The sequence below is a fragment of the Cyphomyrmex costatus genome, unplaced genomic scaffold (assembly GCF_001594065.2).
Source record: "Cyphomyrmex costatus isolate MS0001 unplaced genomic scaffold, Ccosl1.0 scaffold7, whole genome shotgun sequence".
Classification (NCBI taxonomy): Eukaryota; Metazoa; Arthropoda; class Insecta; order Hymenoptera; family Formicidae; genus Cyphomyrmex; species Cyphomyrmex costatus.
In genome coordinates, this window is record NW_017280266.1 from 9871 (window position 1) to 29522 (window position 19652).

The window sequence follows — 19652 nt, forward strand, 5'->3', positions numbered from 1 at the left end:
CTCCAGTAGATACGTCACTGGATTAGTTTACTGCACTTTGATAATGTTAAATACCTCCGTGCTCCAATCCGGTATGAAACCTTTTTCAAATATTGTCTTGAATTTGCTTACGCGTACCGCATCGCCCACTTTGAATTTTGCGGGACCTGCGATCTTTATCGCACTATACATCGTGCCCAGGAGTCTTTCGGCGTTCGCGGGAGTTACGTCAGCGGGTCGCATGTTGATAGTGCGATGCTTACGCGTGTTGTAATCCGACACGAGACGCGGCAGTATTTCGATCCATTTATAGTTTCCGTTGTATGTAAACTGTTTCCACATGTCATTCTTCAATGTACGATTGAATCGTTCGACGACCGATGCCTTCATTACGGAATACGTAGAATAATGATTGATGTTGTGCTTCTTCAAGAGTTTCTGCACATCCGAGTTATAAAATTTTTTTCCTTTGTCAGTCTGCAAATTTTTCGGACATCTTCGGTCGTCTCGAATTATCTTTGCAATTGCCCGCGTTACCTCGTTCCCCCTCTTAGCTTTGAGTGGCATGGCCCATGCATGCTTACTCAGCACGTCGATGACAGTGAGAATGTAGTGGTAACCTCTGTTGAAGCGCGTATACGGACGCATCTCGACTACATCCGCTTGCCACAGATCATCGTATCCGTGTACTATGACACGTCTTCGCGGGAAATTTCTTCTCGCCGGAGCATGTAATTCCTCTACCAGCGATCGTTTCTCAGACATTCTTCGCTTCTCGAATCTTCTTTTCAAAATCATTTAACATAATTTGCACGTTATTCTGGAATGACGTTATCTTTCTTTCAATTTCATCAAGACGATCTTTCAAATCTTGAACACTCTGCTGCACGTATCGTTTGTTTGCTGCGTCAGTATCATCCACTGGTAGCGCTAAACGTCGAATCTTACGCGACTTTGCGTCGAAGTCTAAACTTGTTGATCGGCATTTCAATGTCGACTGATCGACATGTATATATCATGATCAATTTATAATCAGTCCGGCTTCGCGAAGTTTTTCGATAATCGATAGAATCTCGTTGTCGTGACCATTGTGACCTGCCTGACGCGAGGCTTCGAGCAATCGAAGACGGTCTACAAGTTCGTTGGGATCGTCCCAGTGTACGTAATCAATCCTGTTGTCGGTTAATGACATGGCACACGGCAAATCGAGTTTTTTCTTTATACCGGACGCAATCTTTTTACCCAACACCAATGGTGGTGCGATGATATTCTTGTACTTGTGTCCCTTGTTACCCAATACTTGATTATCAGCGTTATGACCACGCCGATAAGCGTTTGTTGTCAACAGAATGCTCTTGTAAGTCTGTATGTCATCATCAGTACATACACTTTCGTTGGGAAATTTCATAAAGATCAATTCGTACAGTCCCGGCGCTGAAATTACTGAGAAGAAAATCTTAAGAAATTCTAAGTTATACGTATTGGCAAGGCATATATTTTGAAAAAATTCATGGCAATACGACATCATACACGATAACAGCCATGGAAACACATAAAAACCCGACACTTTAAAAACTCGACTTTCAAAACCGCGGCACCCAAAAATTAAATTGTTGTGAGTTGTTATGAAAAAATTGAAGTGTCGGGTTTTTTAAAGTCTAGTTTTTGAAGTGTCGAGTTTTTTAATGTCTGGTTTTTGAAGTATCGGGTCTTTGAATGTCGGGTTTTTATGCGTTTCCACAGCAATTTACAATCTTTAGCATTATAATGATATTATTTCAAATAGATATACAAAAATGCCGGTAAAAAATTAAGAAATATCGCAAATTATTTTATATAATGAATGTAGGATTGAAAAATAAATATGTCTCTCTATTGTACGAAGAAATATAACTAATTGCGCGTTAAATATCGTGTAAATATAGGTCATTTGCGCTTATAAAGTTAAAAAAATGGTGAAAAATGCAGTTTTTATTTTTTTTGACAATGGCCCAATTTTTAAAAAATCTGAAAAAAATTGACAATATACTTTGAACGAAAATACATCTTCTGAAATTTTTTTCAGAGGGCGTCATTTTTTGAACGCGAGAAAAAATTTTTTTAATTCTTCATTAATTTTTTTAAAATCTCTCGTACGGTAAATTACGCCGAAAAAATTGTCATATATGTACTCTGATATCGTTTACACACTTAAATTTTTGTGTAGAGTTTGCTCTTACAGTTACGAAGTAAAAAAATAAAAATTAAAAAAACACCTTTTCCGGTGTAACGGGCTTAATTATTCGGCTAGGAAGTTGAAACTTGCTGAAAATGTTTACTTTTCAGTATAGAAAAGAATAGACCTTGAGCCATTGAAATACCTTCTGGGGCATTTTGGATCATCTTTAGCCTGCTAGAGCCTTTCACCAAACCTTACAACATTGGACAGCTGTTGGGATTTTCATCGAATCGCGTGCTCGAACCGCAACAGTGGCATGAATCAGACGTTCCGATAAATATCATCAACGTAAACATTATTCGTATCGAGTGCAACATGACCGCGGGTGCGTACAGCAACGACAAGTGCGTGCACACGATACACGAGTTTTCACCGATTGTCCCACCAGGATATAAGATATCGGAAAGGCCGACGCAAATCATTTACCTTCCGATCGTCGTACGGAGCATTACGGATCTGATGATTCACGTGGTGGATCAAAATGGCCGATTGCTCGATTTTCGTGGAGAGGAGATTACCGTTAGATTGCATGTACGAAGACCACGGCGCTAACGTGAGATGCTTGTGCTGAATGAACAACCGAAACAGACGAGAGATTTTAACGGATTTCATCTAGAAAAAGACTCAGTGCGTCCAACGTTGCATTTTTAAGGTCGTTAGGTTTTATCGTACGAAATGGCTGATATCTTGAACATTGTCGGTGAGCCGATCTTTGACGATCGCATCGTCAAATTTGAAATTGATACGTACAATCCATACGCCAATACAACGTTTGGACATAGCGACAAGATACGAATACCTATACAGCAGCAGGATTTATACACGTTGCCATGCGAAAGTTTTCTCTACATTGAAGGAAGATTGACTGTGAAGAAGAAGGATGATGAGACGCCAACAACGCTTGGAAATAATTGCATAGCGTTCATGTTTGATGAAATTCGGTATGAACTCAACAGTGTGGAGATTGATCGCAACAGAAATGTTGGAATTACCAGTACCCTCAAGAACTATGTATCGTTGACGTATGACAAGTCTTTGATTGCGTTGAACGCTGGGTGGAATTCTAGATCCGATATAATGGAAGGTTACTTTAACTTTTGCGTACCGCTCAACATGCTGTTGGGCTTTTGCGAGGATTACAAACGCGTGATTGTTAACGCTCGCCATGAATTGATTTTGATACGAGCGCGCAACGATAACAATTGTATACTGGGAAATTCAGCGACGGAGCCGGAGGTTGAACTGATCAAAGTGCAATGGCGGATGCCTCATGTTATGGTAAACGAGATCACTAAACTATCAATGCTGCGAGCATTGGAAAAGCGGTCGTTATCTCAGTATGAGTTTTCGCTCATGGGATCTGTACGAGTATCCTCTGTTACAGAGTACGACGAAGCATACATGGGCTGTCAAAACGGCGACTCAACTCGAGAAGCCGCGTTACGTTATCTTTACTCTTCAGACCGGTCGAAAGAATATCATGTCTCAAGATGCGAGCGTGTTTGGTGATTGTAAATTGAGTAATGTGAAGCTTTATCTCAATTCAGAGTTTTATCCGTACGGTGATTTGAATCTCGATTTCGACCAAAAGAGATACGCTCTCCTGTTTGATATGTACGCGCGTTTTCGTAAGGCATATTACGGAATCGACTGCTTCGAAACGCTGCTCAATGTACTCTCGTTTATCGAGAAAGGACCGTTTGCTGTCATTGACTGCTCGCGACAAAACGAATCCGTCAAGAGCGCTACCGTGGATGTGCGAATAGAATTTGACTGCAAGGAGAATGTACCCGTCAATACTACCGCCTATTGCCTCATCATACACGATCGTGTTATCGAATGCTGCCCGCTGTCCAACGTAGTGCGCAAGATTATGTAAATCGCACCGTCAGCAATTATCTTCAATTTAAGAGAGATTGACACTGAGTGCAGTTTCGAATAAATGCTCATCATGATCATACCAACGTTTGTGGATCTACAAGGATTCGTCGTAGACAAGAAATTTATCGTCAAGGAAGTAGCGGTGCTGAGAAGAGGAACTGTTATCACACACTACATTTTTTCATGTCCTATACCATGGAATTTACTGACAAGATCCGACAAATCTTGCGCTTCCTGGTTGAGTGCTTATCACCATGGATTGCGATGGGAAGACGGGATGGTCCCGTACAGCATGGCGAAACGTCTAATCATAGAGGCTGTAACAGAAGACGATGAAGCTCTCGTATATGTAAAGGGGCTTGAAAAACGACAATGGCTATCCAATATACTCGATTGCGATAATGTAGTCGTTGAAACTCTAGATGCGCATTACGAAGATGTAGAATCCCTACGTAGCTTAGATGCATGTAATACAATACGGTGTGGAAGACACGCTAAGAATTGTGCTTTGCAAAATGTATTTAAAATATTCAACTGGTGGTCGCAACACCAGGAATAATTGTAAGATTTTTAAAATAAATGTAAGATTTTTTAAATAAATACGTTTTATTTCCGTTACCCGTATCACCCACATAATAGATATAAGTCAAAAGTAGACTGGTAACTGTATACAATGTACCGATAGCTGTTTGATATCTGTTTATAGCAGTTCGATAGCTGTTTGATAGCTGTTCGATAGCCGTTCGATAGCCGTTCGATAGCTGTTTACAGTGTACCGATAGCGGTTCGATAGCTGTTCAATAGCTGTCTGATAGCTGTTCAATAGCTGTATACAGTGTACTGATATCGGTTTGAAAGCCGTTCGATAGCTGTTCAATAGCTTTTCAATAGCTGTTCGATAGTTGTTTAATATATGCATAATATGTACTTGAAATGCTGCAATGGACAAAATGCAGAAGTTACTTCATGAAATAGTTTGAGCGCAATGTCTACTCTTATACTTTTAGCTGAGGTATACTTTTTGCTGAGGTATACTTTTTTACTGAGATATACTTTTGATTAAGATATAAGTCTTTAACCGAGGCATTGCACTTTTTGCATATGGCATCTTGGGAGAATGATGATATCATATTGTCACGTATATCTTCAGTATAAATTCTCGTACATCTCTCGCGGTCCTGTCAGTCTTGCAGACAGTGAGTTGGACAGTCGGTTAGTCTATCCGTCTGTTAATTATCTTATTCGCTTTTTAAAGATGGATAATTTAAATACATTGATAGGATATACAACTTACATGAGCATGCAAGCAGTGCTGCTAGCTGAAAAAAGTGCAGTATTGTCCAATAGTGTACGCAATTTGCAGGGAGCGAGTGCAGCCGTAAGTGGACACACTGCTGAGAGTGAAAACAAGTTACTAAGGGGAGCGTAAGTATTACATTATATGTAGTAATTAAGGGGGTATAACACCTTTGCGGCTTCAAAAAATAAAAAAATTTTTTATTGGCTTAAATGATACTTTAAGATGTCTAGAATATGATCCCATTAACGCCTAAGCGATCTTGAATTTATTTCACGTCGAAAACAGCTATGCTTGTGTGTTACCTCTAGCGCAGGAAAAGGGCCTCGGGTCGCTCACCGAGCTCGCTGCCTTTCTCTTGTCAAGTATTTCAGGCCGAAGAACGAAGGAAAAAGAACTTATACCGATAGAAAAGGAAGTAGAAGTTCAACACGTTCTAGTCGAACTTCGATATCGGCAAGGCACCCGCCAAAACTTAAAACGCGTTTTCTGAAAAACACTATTTTTCAAGCTGGTGTACATCAACGCCCACAATTTTTATCCGATCGACAAAAATCAAATATCTTTATACTCAGCATGGGTGCCTTTATGGTACTACCTAGCCTTTTTTAAAAAGAATCACTAGATTTTTTTTGGCAATCGATTTTATGTCAGATTTTTAGATGAAAATTCGATTTTTTTTTTTTAAAGTCGCGCCATTTTCTCAAAAATTGATATTTTTTAAAATCCACCGGTACTACCTTAGCCAAACTATCACAGATTAAGAACCAATTTGTATTTTTGCTTTAGGTCACTCCAGTCAGCCACAATCGTGTACACCAGCAAGACATACGCGACGCTAGCGGCCTCTTTTGACGGCGTTTATTTTATAAACCATTATGATTTTTCAAAAACAAAAAATATGTTCAGTGTCTTTAATATGTAAATAAAAAAGCCCAAAAACCCGATTTTGAATTGCGCACTTCTTTGTATGTAAAAAAAAATCTTGAAAATGAGGTCGATTTTGGCCGTCAAAGGTGTTATACCCCCTTAATGGGATATATTAATAACTGAATAGTAATGTATTCAAGCTAGATACGAAAAAAAAATTATTACACGGTATTATAATAGCAACTGTGTGTTAGCGCGATGCTGAGATGCACGCTTTTCCACGCGGTGACACACGGCGGTAATTGTCTCGCGCTCGGGCGTGGTCGGGAACAAAAGTAGCTGTATTCCCTTACTTATTTAATTCCTTATTGATACGGTTCACTTGGTTAGTACACACGCGGCTATCGTACACACGGCTGGCTGGACGGTTGATCGTAGAGAACAAGGAAGAATTGATACGCTAACAACGCCGATTAGGGATGCAAGCGCCGCGGTGGCCAGAGCGCGCACTACTAAGCCGATCACCGCTCGAAAGCGGCGCGAGTAATAATGGCGCGAGTATGTCGGCGGACACGCAGGAGAAATATTGTACCTAACATACGCCGCCCCCCTTGAAAGATGATGCTTTCAAAATGCGCGTCTGTATTCAAAACGCGCTGGTGCTCTGTTAAACAGAAAGAAAACGAGACTAGATTGTAAGGCACGCTCGCTATTGTCTGGTAAAGATACTTACAAACTAGTAAACGACTTATGATTAAGTAAAGTTAAGACTAGTACGGATGATAAAACTGAGATGTTTCTTATGAATCTACGGGTAGTATCGCTAATTTGGACAAAGGTCCACAAATGTACCCTTGCCGGTCCGGACCGTGGCTGTTCGCACAACACCATCGGAGCCGGGGTGAGTCTCTTGAATCCGACCTAGCAGCCACTGCATGGGAGTCAGGCCTGGTTTCCGTATGAGCGTTAGCTGTCCGGGTTGTAGCTGCACGCCTTTGCTGATTTTCCATTTTGAGCGTTCTTGGAGCGAATGCTCGAGGTACTCGGAGCTCCACCTCCTCCAGAAGTGTTGTCTGAGTTGGTCAACTCTTTGCCAACGCGTTAGTCGATTTTCATTGATGTCGCATAAATCACGGCAAGGGAGACTGTTTAATGCTGTTCCAACCAGAAAGTGTCCCGGATTAAGGTAACTTCAAAGAATAGGGAGAAGAAGAATGGAAGGCTCCATATACAACCCATGTTAAGAAACGACCCTCATTTTAGGCTATAGTACACAGCAGAAATAGCAGATGGCGCACGCAACATGTACCCAACCTAACATAACTGAACACGCGCGCGCACCATACACGCGCTCGCACACATGCACGCACGCAAGCGCGCAATCGTAATGTTATTTATTTTTATTAATTATTATTATTTATTTTTGATTGAAAATTATACATTAACGATTTTTAAATATTTTATGTGGAAAAATAATACTGTCAAATGAATAGCATCATTACTTTTTCAGTTGAAAACAATTAAAAATCATTATTAAATATAATTTTTAATAAAAAATAATTAAACATCATTTTTAACAATGTTAAATTAAAAAGTAAATAAAATATATATATATTTGAAAAATAATTTATTCAAACAATGTTGTATTAGATATATTATAATTATAAATATCGCAACGCACATAATAAAATAATTGTAAAACTTCTAAAAATGGTGTAACGCAACAATTTTTAGTATTATAAAATAATTATACTTATCACATGAAAATAAAGAATTATAAAATTTCTAAAAATGGTGTAACGCAACAATTTTTAGTATTATAAAATAGTTATACTTATCACATGAAAATAAAGAATAGGATTATGATAATACAGTATAATAAATAATCGCATAACGAATAGAAATAAAATACAATTTATTATAACGCAGAAAACGAAACTTCAATAGAATTTAGTGTCAACTGACTGTTGAAATAATAAATGAAGTAAAAAAACAAAATAAAATTGTACTGTTGGACAAAAAGTTTAGGAATTATGCCAAGATAACTCTGAACTGCGTTCCGTTATTCACTACAAGTACTGAAAATCTATAGTATACATAATATGAACTTATAAATTTTCAGTTCATGCAGTGAATAACAGAATGCAACTTGGTGAATATTTTTGCTATAGTATACGTAACATGAATTATACTCATATAGCACACTTTGGGTGCGGTCGAGTTGCCACTACGAATGCTTTGAAGCGTTTGATTGACCAATCAAAAGAAAGAATTTTACAAATTGACCAATCAAGAAACGCTTCAAAGCATTCTTAGTGGCAACTCGACCGCATCCTTTATTCCAGATGAGATATCCTTTTGAACGTTCTCAGAACGTTGAAATATTCTCAAAATGTTCCTAGAAAAATAGAAAGCCAACAGAACATACGCTGGTAGATAGTTTCTGCTGTCTGTATTTCTTCCAGCGTGAGTTCTAATTGACTGCTGTTTTTCTGCTTCTCAAAAGTTTTTTCTCATTTTGAACAAAGACCAAAAGTGCGAACCCACCCTCAGATGTGCAACCTATAAAACATGCTCTTTCACTAAAACTCTCATTAAAAATTTCATCATTATTCGTGTATAACGGTTCTCAGCTTCTGATTTTTTTTATTGTTAATTTTGCTGAATTTATTTTTATTTAATGAACGAACAGCCCATAAATTCCTAATTTTTAAAAATAATTTGAAAAATAACACACTTGATTCTTTTGAACATAATTTGATTTGTACGTTATATTTATTTTGTACAATAAAAAGCAATCTTTTGTTAAACTCTTACTTTTCAAAAACTTATTAAATAAACTATTATGTATTGCTTCAAGTGATTGAATGACATCAAATACTGCATCTGTTACGAATTTTAATCCTTGACTGTCTTTCAATTTATCACACTGTTTAAAGTAGGTAAACAACTGCAAGTAATTTGTCCCTGTCGAAAATAATTTTTTTACATTCTGCGCATTTATGAATTTTTACATATTTGTTACAAAAATATCCTGCAACATAATAAATTCCATTTCTATCAATATCAGTCTTCGAATGTATAACATCTAGTATGTCAGGTAAATCTTTTAGTTCCTCAATTTGATTTTGTACATTACTAATGTCTACATGTTCTTCATTCACTGGCTTGATAAACTTTTTTTTATGAGACAATTTCATTATTTTCGTCAATGTGAATGTGTTGTCATCTTCACAATTACTATTCTCTGACAGTTTTGAAATTGTAGTGATATATGTGTGTCGCACTCCATTTTGAAACTGATATGGATTCGGATTTTTTACATTTCCATGTTGTTGTCGAACAATGGCAAAAAAATTTTCAAGGGGATCCTGATTCAAATGCCTTGTCAATAGTTTTTCAACATCGTAATTATCACGTAAGTCTTTTGCCAAAGCTAAAATGCTAGTAATACTTATAACCCACCCTTTTAAACATGCTGGTTTATTAGTCCCAATAAATTTACTATTTTGTAAATTATATTTCATATCTGTTAAAATTTTCTCATGAGGCGAGTCTTTACTCATAGCGTATCTTAATTTGATTTTGTCTTCTTTAAGACGACAGCTATTGAGAGTATCGAATAAATTGTCCATATCTTTAACAAAATTTGCTGTATATTCTGATTCGGGCCCAACAACTTTAAAATGTTTTGCGACAAGAAGTGCTACACTCATAGTGTCACTAAAAACTTGAGCAGCATATTTAACTCGCATAGCATTAAAATTGTTAACATTTATGTGCTGCAAAGTTATTTTTGGTAACATTCGTATAGTAATTGGATTTTGAGCTAAAAAAATAGATGAAATATGCTTCCAACTTATAATTTGCTCTTTGTATAAGAAATCATATTTCATCAGATTATTTCGAGTTGATTTTAAAAGATGAGGTACGTCATAAACAAAATAGATTTTATTGCCCCGAAACTCGAAATGAGTTTTACTTTCATCAATCCAAAGTTTTTTAGCTAAACTTCTATTACTAGGCCCTTGATCACAAACTAATAATTTTACTATTGCACCTGCATCATATAAACTTGTTATACATTGCATTATAATTTTATACATGTTTACATTGGTTTCAGATTTACCAAGAAACCAAAATCCAATTACATGTTTCCAATTTGATGTTATACCTCGCACCATACACACAAGTGCAGAATTTGCTAATGCATTTGTACGTTTTTCTCCATTGTCAATAACTCCGATAACTTTATCTTTGCTAACATGATAAAACAATTCTTCCTTCAAACTAATTTCATCAAACATAATAGAACATAAATTTTCATGCTTATTTTTATTTATTGCAAAGTAATTTGTTATGGATTGTATAACCATACTGTTAATTCCCGTATCAATCTGTACAGCAGATTGCCAAGTTCTCAAAGTTCGCGGTGTTGGTAAATTTAAAATTTTGCGTAATGCATTGTAGCTTTTCGGAGAGTTATAGTACGAAGTTAAGCAAATCTGTTTCATGCAATCATCATATCGTCTACTATGTTTCGATTTAAAAGCAGATTTACATTGAAAAGAAAATAAGGAATGTGCCTCTTTTGATAAGAATTGTTTTGAGTCTGCAATTAACGCATTGATTTTTCGATTAGCCAATGTTCGATCAACAGTTCGATTGCCAAAACTACAAATACATGACTTTTTCTTATGTTCACGGAACAATTTACATTTCAAAATATTATTCATCTTCTTATAATGATTTAGCCGTTTTTTAGACCTTGGTGTTACATTGCTCAGATTTTTTTTCTTTAATATCATTGTTGGAGTTGAACGGCCGTCCAAAACACAAGTTCCTACAAAAAATTCGATGAAAAACAGAGACGAATTATGTACAGATAAATGGCACAATGTAAATGTATCAGGAGACGCGGTAGTGTCTCCAGTCATGTTCAAAAACTGAGAGACACTACAAGTCTCTTATCTTGAGCCATCAAAGTCCTTATTCATATTGCTGCATATACTAATGTAAAGTGTAATGTTATTACACATTAATGTATTCTTTTATTAAATACTTATTGTAAACACACAATTTTTAAGAATATTTTTAATACTAGACTTATTACTATAATATATTTCTAATACTAAAAGATCTTTTATTTTTATTTCTATTTCATACGTATGTATAGATATATATTTAATTTACGAAAAAACATTAATAACATATTAATAGTTTACATTCATAATATGCAAGAACTTTATGTATTTCAGCAACATAAAGAATAGCAGATAAATAAAGAATAGCAGATAAATTGAATACATTTTTATCTGCAACGGATACATAATAAGTATTAGCAAAAAAATTTTTCATTAGCATGGAACATTGCAGCAATATCACAATATTGCTGAAATATTGTGTACCTTCCAACAAGCGACACAGTACAATACAGTGATCATCTCATCCTTGTTTAATATTGGCGAACAAAAAGGATGTCATGATACACTGTATCACATCGTGTAATCTGTGTCGCTTGTTGGAAGATACACATTATGTGCTTTAGCGAATTATAGTACATATAAAACTGGGAATGTTTCGTTGGTGCACATCATAATAGCACACATCAATTTACATCAGCCAGAGCTGCTGCCTAGTAATTTTTTATTACTTTATCAATGAGAACATTTTATTTTAAATTAGTCAATTAACGATGTGCGCTATCGGAATCCTCTCTGTAAAACTTACCATCAGAAAAGCTACAATTTGTTGATTCGGTGACAAAGTCTTGACAGACATTATTTGACTTCTCAACATCAGTGTATTGACTGATTTTTCTTTTAATCTTAGGATGTAAGTCTGTGGCACTACTTTCTGAAAGTAAACAACAAATTAAAATATGTATTGTATGAGAATAGTATATAAAACTTACCATCGGAAAAGCTACAACTTGTTGATTCAGTGACAAAGTCTTTACAGACATTATTTGACTCCTCAACATCAGTGTATTGACTGGTTTTTCTCTTAATCTTAGGATGTAAGTCTGTGGCACTACTTTCTGAAAGTAAACAACAAATTAAAATATGTATTGTATGAGAATAGTATATAAAACTTACCATCGGAAAAGCTACAACTTGTTGATTCGGTGACAAAGTCTTGACAGACATTATTTAACTTTGTTTTCTCAACATCAGTGTATTCATTAGATTCACATTGCGAAGACGGCATGTCTATAAAGAGTTTAAAAAACAGACATATTTTTTATAAGTTTAATTAATTTTTTTTTATGTGTCATACCATATTTATATTTTGGCCCGTTCATTGATGGAACAGTGTTTGACCACAATAACCTTCGTGGATAGATTGATTTAAAATCCTTTTCTGTAAAATGGTTACTACACATTGTATATTTTTTTCTTTTATACAAATCATCTTTTAGTAAATCTTTTCGATCTCCAAACTCTACCCATTTCTTTGCTCTTTAAAACATTGAAAATATACATTAGATATTAGTTATTATTAAAAAATCAATATTAATTAATCTATAACTTACATAGAAGGATCTTTTGGCAACATTAGAAATGACAAATTTGGATTATCGAACTTATTATAATAACAAGTTTTCACAAAACAGTATGCACCGCGACTCATTTTTCTATATTTATACTTTATAACTATAATTTTATAATATAAGTAACACGCTTATTGCATACATGGACAACAATAAATGATTAATATTTTTACGTCTCACACCAAAGAAACAACTTTCTAGTATCTTTTGAACCTAGAACCTAACGTTTCATATCTAACATGGCCGACCAAACAGTTAACAGCACATGTGTTAGATGGCACATTTTCGCTGGTCGCAAGCCTTCCATTCTTCTTCTCCTTATTCTTTGAGGGTAAGTATAGAACTGCAATGGGCGGGAGAGAGAGATGTGCAACGGGTTAGAAAGAGAGCGCAATAGTGTAAGTACAGGACTGTAATGGGCGGGAGAGAGAGATGTGCAACGGGAGCCTACTATTCGCGCCATGTGATACTTGGCTGACTTTACTGCAGCCTCCCATAAGCCTCCAAAGTGAGGCGCGTTGGGAGGTATGAATTTCCACGTGATCTCTTGCTTGCAGAGAAATTGCCCTATGTCGGCTTGAGCCTGTTGTGTTTTAAGGAAATCCTGAATTTCCTTGAGTTGATTGTGAGCTCCCACAAAAACAGTTCCTTTGTCCGAGTATAAACATGCCGGTCTACCTCTTTGCGAAATGAAACGCCGGAGCGCGCTGATAAATGCATTTGAAGTGAGATCGCTCACTAGTTCGAGATGAACTGCTTTTGTCGAGAAGCATACAAACACGAAAATATATGCTTTAGTATTACGTGCGTTTCGCCGCCTGTCTTCCTTTAGTATGATTGGACCAGCGTAGTCCACGCCACAATGCGAGAATGGTCTTGATTCGGTGACGCGATTGGCCGGTAGAGAGCCCATTATCGCTTCCGACTGAACTGGCTTGGCTTTGAAACAAGTTACACAATTCCGAAGAATTTTGCGCGTACACGACCGGAGAGAAAGAGGCCAAAACCGTTGTCTTACAGCAGCCATGGTTGCCTGCGTTCCAGCGTGCAAGTTACATGTTCGTAGTTTATTACCCGCTTTGTTAGTTCATGTTCACGGGGTAACAAAATGGGGTGCTGAGCATCGAATTGTAATCTGGAATTCTTTAATCTGCCCCCTACGCGAATTAATCCTGTGTCGTCCATGTAAGGAGATAATGAAAGTATTTTGCTAGATGCACTGATAGACTTCCCCTTACTCAATGCTCCGTATTCGTTAGGGAAGGATGCCCTTTGTATAGCCTTGCATGCGACGTTGAGAGCGTAAGCTATTTCGTTGTGAGAAAGGAGAGTGGTTGGTGGACTTGGCCGATGTGCCTTGCGAAACCTAAGACAGTAGGCTGGAACTCGACATATCCTAGTGAGACTTGAGAATTTACTGACTAATTCGTCCACCACCGATCGTTCGAGAGAAACGGCAGCTACCGTGATTTTCTGCATCTCCGGCATGCCACTTTCAGACTGAGTAAATTTGCCGCTTGGCCAGTCATCCTGGTGTGACCGTAAGAATTCTGGGCCTTGCCACCACAGGGAAGAATTCGTTAATTCTTGAGGGGTGAGCCCACGCGATAATGCGTCAACGGGGTTGTCAGAAGACTGAATGTGTCTCCAACTTACTATTTTCGTGAGGCGTTGAATTTCGCCGACCCGGTTAGCCACGAAAGCCGTCCATTTTCGAGAAGGCGAGGATAGCCAGTTGAGAGCTATTGTAGAGTCTGACCACAGAAAGATGTTCATGTGCGACAAGTCGAAAGAGCTTCTCACCTTTTCTAAAAGCTGCGATAGCAGTAATGCTGCGGATAATTCTAACCTATGTAACGAAATGGCCCTGAGCGGTGCCACGCGCGATCGAGAGCAAAGTAACTCCACGCGATAGCCATTGGTGGTTTCAGTTCGCAGGTATATGCATGCGCCATACGCTCGTTGGCTGGCGTCGCAGAACCAATGTACCTGGACAAGTCGTGGATCCGCTGTGAACTTAACGCAGCGTGGAACTCGTAGTTCATTCAGCTCCACTAGTTGCGATCGAAGTTTCATCCAACGTGACTGTATGTCCTGAGAGACTGATTCGTCCCACTGATGACCTGCCTGCCATAATTCCTGCATGATAATTTTCGCGACGACAATAACAGGTCCGAGCAGTCCTAGTGAGTCATATAACCTGGCGGTTCCTGAAAGTATTACACGTTTCGATATGGAGGAATAGTCTACATTGTCCTCATGAAAGAAACATAATTCGTCATTGTTTTGATCCCAGTGGATCCCGAGGACGCGTGAGAGAGCACTATCACCGATAGGCACTAAGTTTCTAGAATGATCCTCCGCGCCCGGCAAAAGCTGCGAGCAATTTGATGCCCATTTACTGAGCTTGAACGAGCCTAACTGGAGTAACTGAGTAGTTTCTCGTATTACTGATTCTGCATCCGTGATCGTATCCGCTCCTGTGAGCAGATCGTCGACGTAAAAATCACGTTCCACGCATTTCGACCCTACTGGAAATTCTGATACATACTGTTCCGCTAGATATTTGAGGCATCTCGTTGCGAGATATAACGCCGAAAACGTACCATACGTGACCGTCGTTAATTCGTATGTCGTGACATCAGACTGGACGTCGGTTCGCCATAGAATTTTTTGCAATCTTGTTTGCGACGGGTCTACCAGAATTTGTCTGTACATCTTGATTATATCAGCCGAAATGGCGTATCGATGCGTACGAAAACGTAACAGGATTGACATTAAATCCTGCTGTACGACAGGCCCTACTGTGAGAGCGTCGTTGAGCGAGACGCCTGTGCTGCTCTTGCACGACGCGTCGAAGACCACGCGAATTTTCGAATTCTTGTCTGCAGTCTTAAACACACAGTGGTGTGGTAAGTAGAACGATGTTGAATCCTCGTCTGATTCAATGTTCGCGACTTTCATGTGCCCTAGAGATGCGTATTCATTCATGAACTCTACGTACTGTGCTTTGAGATTGGGAGCGCGTTGGAAACGCCTTTCCATGCCTTGCAAACGTTTTAACGCGGTATCCCTTGAATCGCCGATCTTAGCGATCAGCTGCTCCTTCAGTGGGAGTTTTACTATAAATCTACCGGTTTGATCACGAGAAACGTTATCCAAGAAATGTTGCTCACAGTGAGCTTCGACTAGAGTGTGGTTACTGACATCGTTGTACGAATTTTCTTGTTGCCAGAACCGACTCAGCTGATCGTGCTACTGCGCATTAGTAATGGTGGTATGCAGAGAACGTATCCTCCGCGGGGCCGAAGAAGAGAGGCCGATTCGACCGGCTACAATCCACCCTAAGCGAGTCTTTTGGAGCGTTGGGTGCCTCGGCGATGATTGCACCTGTCCCACGCATAATAGTTCCCAAAAAATGTCAGCGCCTAGTAGGATGTCGACAGTTGACGATTTGAAGAAATGCGGGTCTGCCAATTTTAGATTGCCGGGAATGTTGATCTTATTCCGATCGATAGTAAGAGCAGGAAGTCTGTCCGTTATTTGCTCCGTCACTATACAATCAATGATAGCCGAGTAAGAATTCAAGCGAGATTGGAATTTCAGGCGGACGATCTGAGTAGATGCACTGGTTGTCACGTTTATACCTGAAATAGATATACTAGTTGACTGTGGTTTTAAGCCGAGTTCAAGCAAACACTTCTTAGAAATGAAATTAGCCTGCGAGCCGCAATCGAGTAAGGCTCGGCAAGCGATGCGCCTCCCCCCGCCATCATGAACGTGGATGACAGCTGTGGAGAGCACGACGCATTGATCTTCCGGAGAATTATGCGCATGCATAACTAGAGCCGTTGGAGACAATGCTGATGCCTCCTCTTGGCGTTTTTCTTGCTCGTGCTCCTGCACACTCGTCGCGTGCAAAAGCGTATTGTGCTTACCTTTGCATGTTCTGCAAGTGCCTGATGGGCATTGGCTAGCTTTATGCTCGGTGGAACGCAAGCAATTGATGCAAATCTTGCGCTTGCGAATTTCGGAATTTCTACTGGACACTGAGAGTGCTAGAAAATCTTTACATTTGTAGATAGAATGACTACCCTGGCAAAAACTGCATTTGAAATTAAGTGTTGCTGCGCATGCAGTCTGACGTTTTACTTGTGATGCTAATTTCGCGTTATTAGGCTTACTTGACGCGTTAGCGGATTTACTTGTGGCTTCGAGAACTTGGCAGCGATGATTCACGAAGTCGAGAAATTGCTGTAAATTGGGAAGATCTGTACCGGTCAACGATGTTTGCCACTCTCGCAAAGTGACCGCGTCGAGTTTAGCGCTTAGGATGTGCACGAGCAGGTCATCCCAATGAGATGTCGGACGTTTCAAAGCTTGAAGAGCGCGTATGTGCTTGGACGCGCCGTCCGCGATTTGTCTCAGCTCGCTCGAATTTTCCTTGACCGAACATGGAAGCTCCATGATTGCTTTGATGTGCGTATGCACGATTACTCGTTTGTTGTCGTACCGATCTCGCAACAATTTCCATGCTACTTCATAATTGAGATCGGAAATCTCCAACGAGCTTATGACGTCAGCCGCTTCGCCTGACAGGGAAGTTCGCAAGTACTGGAGTCTCTGGACATTACTGATTGATATGTTCGAATGTATACTAGAATTGAATGCGTCATAGAAAGGGAACCATTCGTCGTACTTGCCGCTAAAAGTCGGAAGATTGAGCTTAGGTAACCTCACGTGCATCGCGGACTCTCGTGTGTCTGATACATTCGAAGGTGATGGATTGACGACGCCTCGATTCGAATGAGTTGGCGCGAATAACAATTCTCGGATTTTTGCCGATAATGCAAAATACGCGTCCTCGAAAGAGGCACGATCGCCCGCTTCGTCTTCGACAAGCATTTCTAACCGCGATTGAACGTTACAATATTCTAGCCAGTAATGAGCCAATTTTGATTTTCGCTCTTCGAGCTGTGCCGTTACTGACGGCGTGACGGAAGTAATAGAATCCGCGTGTTTTTATTCGCGTGCATGAAGCTTTGATAACGGCACGTTGCCTCTTGAGAATGGTTATGTCTTTCCTGAGACATCTTGATTCGACACGCAAAAATCTAGTGATAAAACGACACTTCTGGTTGGCAGCTGATCGCGACAGTCACCCTTAACTGTGGTATGACAAGAATTTCGGAAGACTATGGAAACGTCACATGGTGCCGTGCCCTCGCCTTTCTTCCGGCGTTGTTGAAGGACCGAAGCTCGTTCTGGAAGATGCTGCTTGGCTCGCTGTTGACAATGGCGACCTCCCGCGCGATCGTGCGCCTTGATGCGCTGTCCGAAGAGCCGATGACGATGTTGCGGCTGCTGTCTGGCACGCCGCCGTCCTTGAAGTCGACCGTGCGCGTGCTCGTGCGCGTGGTCGTGCGCCTTGGTGCGCTCGTCGAAGTCGACGCTAGAGATGCGGCTGCTTGGCACGCCGCCTTGATGTTGACCGTGCGCGTGCTTGTGCGCGCGGTCGTGCGCCTCGATGCGTTTGTCGAAGCCGACGTCGGTGATGCGGATGCTTGGCACGCCGCCTTGATGCTGGCCGTGCGCGTGCTTGTGCGCGCGGTCGTGCGCCTTGGTGCGCTGTCGAAACCGACGCCGATGGTTTCATTTACCGGTGATCCGATTGTATGCTTCGGACACCTCGCCAATAATGCCACGTGAGTGCCGGGAAAACCTGATGTCGGTTATCGTGTGCCTCGTGAACCGAATGGCGATCCAAGATGGCTGGATTCGGCTCGAAGGACCAAAAGGTGTGTGTTAGCGCGATGCTGAGATGCACGCTTTTCCACGCGGTGACACGCGGCGGTAATTGTCTCGCGCTCGGGCGTGGTCGGGAACAAAAGTAGCTGTATTCCCTTACTTATTTAATTCTTTATTGATACGGTTCACTTGGTTAGTACACACGCGGCTATCGTACACGCGGCTGGCTGGACGGTTGATCGTAGAGAACAAGGAAGAATTGATACGCTAACAACGCCGATTAGGGATGCAAGCGCCGCGGTGGCCAGAGCGCGCACTACTAAGCTGATCACCGCTCGAAAGCGGCGCGAGTAATAATGGCGCGAGTATGTCGGCGGACACGCAGGAGAAATATTGTACCTAACAGCAACTAATTGTAAGATTCAGCTTGAGTACATTACTATAATTGTAATGCAATGAATATGTATATATATATATTTTTTTTTATCCTTTTTCATAGCCTCTGACATTATCACGAAATTAAATGATGTGGCTGATGACCTTATAAAATTAGTAAAAAAATATGAAAAAAGGATGGAGAAAATTAATAATCAAATATGGATGAAAGATATTAATGATGATGATGATGTCATCACATTGGAGTGTTGAAATCAAAACTATTTCAAATTGTATTTTTAAAGTATTAATACCTATTTTATATATATATCAAACTTAATCATATGTATTCATTAGTATTCATTTATATATCTTAGAATTTAAGCTTAAAAATTTATCAAATTGATGTCATTTTAAGTTTCTTTACATATGTATTATAAATAAATAAATGTGTATGTATAAAAAGAATAACTACCCCGAGTCGAAATTAATAACAGTTTCTTTACTTATGTATTATAAATAAATAAATGTGTATGTATAAAGAGAATAACTACCCCGAGTTGAAATTAATAACCTTTAAATCCTGCAAATGGTTGTCTTCATCAATGCTTCCTGTTCTGCATTCTGCTGTTAAATCATTTAATTTCATCCTTTACCTCCGTTTATTCTTATTAATTCTACTAAAAATATTTATTAATAGTACATCTCAGTGTTCCTTCCATCCTTATTCG

General features: G+C 39.3%; 2 protein-coding genes across 2 annotated transcripts; one reads left to right on the forward strand and one right to left on the reverse strand.

The window, feature by feature from the left end:
* Positions 1-2872: 2872 nt before the first annotated feature.
* LOC108780350 (uncharacterized) lies at positions 2873-4076 on the forward strand. Its single transcript, XM_018548027.1, has 2 exons — positions 2873-3475; positions 3582-4076. The coding sequence occupies exons 1-2, from the start codon at positions 2873-2875 to the stop codon at positions 4074-4076; spliced, it is 1098 nt and encodes a 365-aa protein (XP_018403529.1).
* A 9736-nt stretch (positions 4077-13812) lies between these two features.
* On the reverse strand, positions 13813-17703 carry LOC108780351 (uncharacterized). The gene is made up of 2 exons (XM_018548028.1): positions 16189-17703; positions 13813-16053 (listed from the first exon to the last, which is right to left on the reverse strand). The coding sequence occupies exons 1-2, from the start codon at positions 17701-17703 to the stop codon at positions 13813-13815; spliced, it is 3756 nt and encodes a 1251-aa protein (XP_018403530.1).
* Between the last annotated feature and the right edge of the window lie 1949 nt (positions 17704-19652).